This window comes from Habropoda laboriosa, unplaced genomic scaffold (assembly GCF_001263275.1).
Source record: "Habropoda laboriosa isolate 0110345459 unplaced genomic scaffold, ASM126327v1 scaffold22, whole genome shotgun sequence".
Lineage (NCBI taxonomy): Eukaryota > Metazoa > Arthropoda > Insecta > Hymenoptera > Apidae > Habropoda > Habropoda laboriosa.
In genome coordinates, this window is record NW_017100261.1 from 5,095,968 (window position 1) to 5,104,284 (window position 8,317).

Genomic DNA, 8,317 nt, shown 5'->3' on the forward strand with positions numbered 1-8,317 from the left:
CTAAAAAGAAAATAAATAAATTTTAATATGTAGTATCGAAAAGTGTGTATTATTTAGAGATTGCATAAAATTCGATTACATGTGTTCGTTTTTTACTTGTCAGGAAAGCTATTAATTTCGTTGACATGTCATTTTATTTTGTTGCAAGTGAAGAAATGATGTATGAATCATATTTAATAACTGTATTTATGTGCAATAAATCACGAGATATTAATTTCACTCTGGTGCTATATTGAGTGAGCAAATAAGATTAGATTATTAATTATATAAATGATAATTATAACGTAAATGTTTTTCATATTCAGAGATAATAATAAATTAACATTTTCGCCAAGACACACATTTGATACATATTCACATTTATTCAGGATATATGTATGTATAAATAGAAGCATGTTAACCTTCAGTTTTTAAAATAGAGTAACTATCTGTAACTATAGTAACTATCTATCTATCTGATTTAATATTATGACTTTAAACTGTTTTTATTTTTTTATAGTAAAAATATTTTACTAGATATTTTTCCTTTATCTTTTCTTATCATAATTAAAAATAATCACAGCCTCAAAGGAAACGTTTAGCTCTTTCGATTAATTTTTCACGTTTGATAAATTCAAGTATTGTTATTCTTTACGATAAAAATCATTTTAAACAAATATTTTTCCATTACTTTTCCTATTATTTCTTATCGTAATAGAATAATCACTGCGGATAATTTCAAGTATTGCTATTCTTTATGATAAAAATATTTTAGCCAAATATTTTTCCTCTATTTCTTCATCTTCTCTTATCGTAACAGAGTAATCACCAGCATTAAAGGGATCGTTTAGCTTTCCCGATCGTTTCCCACGTTCGATGGAAAATCTGTAAGCGAAGGTAAAGCAAACACAAAAGCAGTTCATTCTTACCGTCTCCGTAATTTGCTGGCAGAAGTCGTCCATATCTCGTGTTTGCCATACCCCACGTCGGATTGCGTAGATTGTTGCAAGAGCCGTCGTAGGTCCGATATCTTTGTTCTCCGCAACCACGCGGAAAGGTATCACCGCACATAATCTCTTGATGGATAGTAGCAGTTAGGTTTTGTCCAAAGTTGAACCTGAGGTTTAAATGATATTTGGGGAAAAATTTTTAAAAGTGTAAACTTGTATTTGAATATTTACGATTATGCGAATTCAGCGAATATAACTGACTTAACCGTTAGAGATCGATGACTTATGGATCGTGCAATACGTTTTGTAAAGTAAGTTGTATAAAAGATAAAATTGACATTGATTTGTAGATTATGTGAAAAATGAAAAATTTACAATTAAGGCTGTTAATATGTCAAAATATGAATAGCGGTGAGGAAAGTAAAAACTTTATATTACCATAGTCTTGGAGTAATACATCGATCTCGAATTGTCAACAGAAGTAACAATAGTTAACTCGTGAAATTTTGAATTAACAGGCCAAAATGACTCGGCAGCGATTTTTCAAAATGAAAAATTAGATTTGTATCAAATATATGTGATTTGTAATTTAAATACGAATAAAAATATTCGCCTTTTTTGGAAGTTTGCTAATGGGTCAATTTTGACCCGGCCAGTCATTCTAACGTTAAACGTATTAAACAATTGCAATTGAAATATCGAAGAATAATAATTAATATTTCTAATATTGAATTTCTTTCACAAATTTTTTTTTACAAAATTTGATCTTTTCCTACGTACCCACCACTTGGAAAAATAGATGGAAACGCAGTCTGCTGCTGTATCGAATGAGGAAACGAATTGAACGCATTTCCGAAACTGTTTGCGAAACTGAAACTGTACGAGGTCTCTGATCCTTCTAGATCCGTCAGTTTCTCCTTGTTCCCTGAAAAAAAAAAGAAGGGAAGGTACGAAATAACGATTGGAAACTAAATTGGCTAACATATTACGTTACACGCGTATAGGTTTCTAGATAACGATCTTCGCGATTACTTTAAATTAGTTGACGCAATTCAATTGGATTTGAAATTAATTAGCCGGCGTGTATTACATGAACGTCGATTCACGATTTTTCTAGCGTACGTTCGAAGGAAAAAATCTTCTTTTTTATTATAAGTATTTCTTTTTTAAGTATTCTTGGTTCCGACTAATTTGTAGGAGAATAATAAAGAGAGACATTGGTAGGTTTCGTAACGAGCAAAGTAATAAATTCCTTAGCACGTTTCACACTGCGTGACTCACTGGTGACCCGCCACAATTGCCGGAAGTAAAACTTTCATTAGACAGACAAAATCAGTCTGTGACTTACTTTCCAAGAACAATAAATATAAAAGGAGATTAGAGTGACAATAAATCACCACGGTTGCTGCTTTTTTTTTTGAATTAAATATTCTAAGGCAAATTTTTAAACAAATTTTAGGGAGCTGCAGCTCTGAATCTTCGAATGACATTGTATTTAGCAACATTATGAAAAAATTTGTAATGAAAAAAGTATAAAATGTGTGTCATTTTTCAACCCTCAAAAATCATACGATTTGCAAGACAATTTTTGAAATAACACTTAATAGTAATCACCCAACTTTAAACAACCCACGTAACGATCGACAGATTTAGATCGCACATCTCTAACCTACGCCTAATCATAAAACCTAATCGATCCACTGTGCAACCAATCTGCCACGTGCATCTAAATGTAAGATCGTGATTTAATTGAATCATGCGTTTTGACCCACTTACTCGGTTTCCAGTAGGTTTACCCGGAACCACAGCAGCCAGTGTGCAAGTAGGATCTTTTTAATCAGGATAAAGGGAACTGTTTGATATAATTCAACGATTCGTTATGTTACAAATATGAAATTTCGAGTGAATTGTGTTTGAAGTTGTCCTACCTGCATTTTTTTTTATTGAACGTGACTCTAGCAATATACAGGTTGTCTTTTCCAACTGGACACGATGGAACGTCTCAGAAGGAATCTTTGTCCTTTTTCAATCGTTTCAATCGAGTCTTTTACAATTTTTTAACTAATTAATATTTCGAGCAAAGTGTTGAGTTATGGCATTTCTGAAGAGAAATTGAACTATTTATTATTAACTTATTTAATGTAAGGCATTTCCTCGTTATCCGGAATGCAATCAAAAACATATGTTTATCATTCAACGCTAATGTGTTCCTTCAGAGCAAGATCCTTCAGACCCTTTAACACTCATATTCGTGTCTCACACATACACAATTAATCCTCCAAAAAGTGCAATTTATAAAAATTATTTTCTTCCATTTTCCACATTGCCCTATCTTTTCCATTCTACAACAAAAATGTAAATTACAGCGTTACAAATAAATAGCAAACTTATTTCTACGCGCCAAGAAATAATTTTAAAAAAATCACACGTGCCCAATTAATCCCCCAAAAAGTGCAATTTCTTAAAATTATCTTCCACTTTCCACATTGCCCTATCTTTTCCATTCTACGACAAAAATGTAAATTACAGCGTTACAAATAAATAGCAAACTTATTTCTACGCGCCAAGAAATAATTTAAAAAAATCACACGTGCCCAATTAATCCCCCAAAAAGTGCAATTTCTTAAAATTATTTTCTTCCACTTTCCACATTGCCCTATCTTCTCCATTCTACGACAAAAATGTAAATTACAGCATTTCGAATAAATAGCAAACTTATTTCTACACGTTCAAGAAATATCCCAAAAAAAAAGTAGGAAAAAAATGAAATTGGTCATATTTAGCACATCAAGTTGAGCAAAATATGAGCGTTTAAGGGGTTAATTGCACGATAAATCGATAGAAGGCCATCGCCATTTTCCCACGACAAAGATGCCGGTGAGTCTTGCGTGGACGTATTCGAAGGGCTTATTTTTCCATCGGAGTATCGGCTAACGTTCACCACGCTGCGGGACAATCGGTAGAAATCCAATGTCGACGTAATAGATCGTGAAACGTGGTCGTTGCTACGCCATCGATACCTTTCACTGCTTTCAGCCGGAACGATAAATGTTAGTAGCAACGAGACAGATCTTATCGATGCGACCACGGCTGGGCCAACTCTGTAAACGAACGAACGAACCCTATCGTACAGTCGGCTGCGTATTCTGGCTATAGGGGGAACGTTCGGTAAACTCTTGGCCGAATTTGAATTTCAATCAGCTAGGAAGAGTACCGCCTTGGAGCGTGGCCAAATTACTCGCGCGCCGCTGCTTAGAGAGCTCGCCGTTGTGGAAGTTACACGAATTCCGCGTGTCCCCCGGTTCCCATTTGTGAATACCAATTTGATTTGTGCAGGATGATTTGGTATGAGCATTTAACCCTTTCCTGGTCCTATGCCGAGTCGGCGTCGAATTTCTTACGTCGAGGATAACTCGATTTGAGGAATTTTTGCCTTTGGATGTCGCGCAATCATGAATTATGAATTGTAAATTCGTAATTTTTAATTAATAATTCATTCTGAATTCGTAGTTTTGGAATTTCGGGTTATTTAAATTTCACCCAAAATGCGATGTCGGTCGAACTTAATTTGTATTATATTTCCCGCGTTACAGGAGAGGTCAAATTTAACTGTAAAAATTTTCACATGAACCTTGTATCCTTGAACCTTGAAAATTTAACGAAACAATAAAGTTTTCCTTTTTTTAGATTTTCAGCTGCAAAAATTTCAATATCAAGTTTATTTGTTATTTTTATTTCTTTTTTTTAAGTGGAACTATATATTGCCATTATTCACAGTTTGTTTTGCATTTCAAAACACGTTTCGTTTGGATAATAATTTATACTGGCAACAAACGTCAAGTTTAGTTAACGCCTTCTATTCACAATGTAGCAAAACAATGGAACCGAACCAGATCGGTATGCTTTTGTTTATCAGCATGACTGTGCACTTGTATATTCAATATTTACGGATTTCACATTATTATAATAGGAAAATTATCAAATTTATTGATAATATACAGCAGTATGGCTCAATTCCATTTTTTTCCACGTTCTGAATAGGAGACGTTAACTACATAAACTTGTAGAAACTTCAATGTTATTTCACTATTACATGTTTTTATTGCATTATACTTTCCCACCTTGAATGAAAGAGTAGCTATAAACGACGATAATTGCGTAACTTTGCTAACATATTGAAGAAGTACTCGATGTGTATGTACAATTTGTAAAAAGAAAAACTGAATGCCTTGTAAAACCTTGTACTATTTAAAAGTAATAGGATACGTTTAAACGTTAAAATGAAATTAATAATACAGATAAAATTGTCGCGTTCTACTGGTGACTAACAGTTCAGTGAACAGATAAAATCGAGCACAAAAGTCTACATCCTACGATAAATTTACATTGCTGCAAGGTAAATATATAATTTTTAACAATTTCTCTTGAAAATATCTTGAATAAACATAAGAAGCCTTTCACCTTTAGAGCGCAGGAGTAAAAATTTCGGTTTTCTTCTTATTGGAAAACTGCAAAGTCAAGTACAATTTGTAATTGTCCAGATTTTTGAGAGTACGTAAAATGGAATAGATATTTTCTAAATAATGGAGTAAAATGGAATGTTTGTATATTACACACTTTCAGTGCAGAATTATTGATGTTAGAAATTTAAATTGTTATTTTTGTAGGCATACCTAAACAGAAAATTGATTAAATGGTATATCTATTTGCGATACAGATTTCTCAAGTAAAAATTCAACAGAGAAAAATAGTTATCTTCAAGATTTGCAGAGTTGGAGAAGTTATGTGTCAATATGTATTGTACAAGCAACTTCTACAAAACTTTCGTTGACAACACGCATACTTAGTCGATTCTTGGATATACTAAAAATTTGTATCGTCAGTTAAAAATCGTTAATTTAGAAATACCTTCAAAAAAAATAATTCCAAAAATCAGCCTTTTTGATCTGAAAAAGTGTCGCTAAAATTCAAATTCAAATTACACTCTTCAACATGAACATCGTCGCAATTCGAAATAGAGCTGTTTTAACCATTTTTGTAATAGCAAACAAAGCACGCAAACAATATTTTATCAGAGATCCTTAAAATCCAAAAACTATTTTCTAAATTGTGAAAGAAAAGATTGTTTTCATTGCTAATTTGTGGAGTAATTAGTAATACAGAATAATTGATAATTTTCTGCTGCAAAAAATTGCAAACCGATTTCCTGAAAAATTCACTTTCGTTAGTTGTGTTTCACTCTCGACGATGTAAACGTTCCAGTTTCACAGCCTCTAACTCGTTACATACTGCAACATTGACACTCCTCTATTGCAACTGTAAAGTGTCCTTTGGAAACGTAACTCGAATTCCTGAAAACACGTGTATATACTTATGTACGTTTTCTATTTCACGATCCGTTTCTTGCTATTAACTCCTACTTGTTGCACGTGGAACCTGTTGCCCCAGTTTCTTTCACTCTGCGTTTCTGCCTCTTGCTTTTGATTACTAACGCTTTAATTACCATCGAAGAAAGTAACGGTAATATGCGAGGAAAATGTACGCAACTATTTCGGGTTTTTCTTTTCTTCCTGCTCGTGTTCTTGTCCTTTGTCTCAATTAGCTGTCTCTTTAATTACTGTTAGAATTCGCTTACATTTCTGTCTTCGAAAGTACCTATTCGAACATGTTCCCTTATGGAGAATATAGGTATCTGCTTTATCGTTGATTTGAAATTAATTACCAATGATAATGAATTAATAAATCAAAATATAAATTAATTTTTATTCTAAATTTTAAAAAATTTTTTTAAATTGTACTCTAAATAGTTTTAAATTTGTCACTGACGATAGTGAATTTATGTAAATTAAGATAACTATAAATTACTTAACAACGACTTCATACTCCTTTTTACCGTGGTAAATAGAATGCATAATGCATGATCGAAAACACCTGGAACTTCGAAGTGTGTGCAAGTAAATAGTTGGCTTTTTTTCTCACCTCTTGCTATGATTATGGGAATTCTTGTGATTTAATGTAGAGCAAGTGAACCTGGTGAAAAAGATTTGAAAGTGGCTATAAAGTGACATGACAGAGTATCGTGACTCATGACAAAGTTGCAACAGTAGTTTACGACTCTTAAATTCCACTCATTTTGCACCTCGGAGAATATAAAATTTCATATCGCAGTGAACGGTCCATTGTTGTCGAACAAAAGGTTTTATATGATTCTTCTTACTTTCGTGATTACTCGAATCATTGTGAACCCAGAGATCTTCGTGATTTCAGGCGAAATCTTCGATTGTAATTAAAATACTACAAATTTGATAGTGATCGTTATAATTAATGCGACGTGAAACTAATTTTGTAAAATTATTTGTCTATGAATAGTAATATGAATATAAACGGTGAATGTCCTTATAAGTAAAATTGTTATCATTTTTAAGAATATTTTTCAGTTTAATTCAATTCTTACCTGTACTTTCCGAAGAATTCTCGTCTCCAGACGTAATGTTCTTGCCATTCACTATGCTTACTTCATTTATTACTAAGGCGACAAGGAACGTTGCTGCAATCCGCCATTCTATCCCTTGCTTCATGTTTCTGAAATACACATAGATCGTAATTAGGTGAAAAGATTTGCTATTTAAAATAAACAATCTCGCCAAACGGTGTAGAAAATGTTAGAATATTTACATGAATCAATCTTGAGAATCATTTTGACATTTGAAAGTATAAACAACCTTTAGAAACTTAAGCCTCAATGGCATCAATCAAATTTCCTTGTTTGAAATAAAAAATATAGAATACGCATGATGTAAGTTTGAAAAATTCTAGTCTTTGCATAATTTTGATAGGTGAAATCGTTTATTGAGAGAACCTTAGGAATTTTAATTTGAAAATATTTTTGCAAGCCTGATATTTTGTATATAAACTAATAGTGTGCAATATGAAACAATTACTATTAACGAAATTATAATAAAAGAATTGCGATTTAACGAAGAATATGTAAAAAAAAATAAGTATAAAAATTTAAATGGAAGTGCAAAAAATTTACCATTTTTAACTAAACTAAAATTGTATAAATAACGAAAGGTGACAATTAAGGAGACAAAGTGAGATACGAAAAGACATTATTCTTAGTCCCCATCATTTTCACGTTTTTGAAAGTTATATTTTCTTTTAATATTTCTGTCTCGTCTTATCACTTCTAGAAACGAAAGATAGCTTAGAATATCGCGTTTAATATACGAGACATGGTTCGGTGCATGTTGCAGTAAATACAAATAAATTTAAACTGCATTATCTTGCATCGTACGTTACAGCGTTGTAGTACGCCAATTGCAACGTGCGTGACTTTACTCTGTTTTTAACCTGTGAAAGTACGACACAACGTCTAAGAAAGAATC

The 8,317-nt window shown here is 32.4% G+C and overlaps 1 protein-coding gene across 1 annotated transcript in view; it reads right to left on the reverse strand.

Annotated features, from left to right (window-relative positions):
* Positions 1-7,507, reverse strand: part of LOC108572632 (peroxidase-like) — a 24,762-nt gene extending 17,255 nt beyond the window's left edge. The window contains 3 exon segments of the mRNA XM_017934890.1: positions 909-1,096; positions 1,710-1,854; positions 7,384-7,507. Of these exon segments, the coding sequence (XP_017790379.1) occupies positions 909-1,096; positions 1,710-1,854; positions 7,384-7,507 (457 nt within the window).
* Positions 7,508-8,317: the final 810 nt, after the last annotated feature.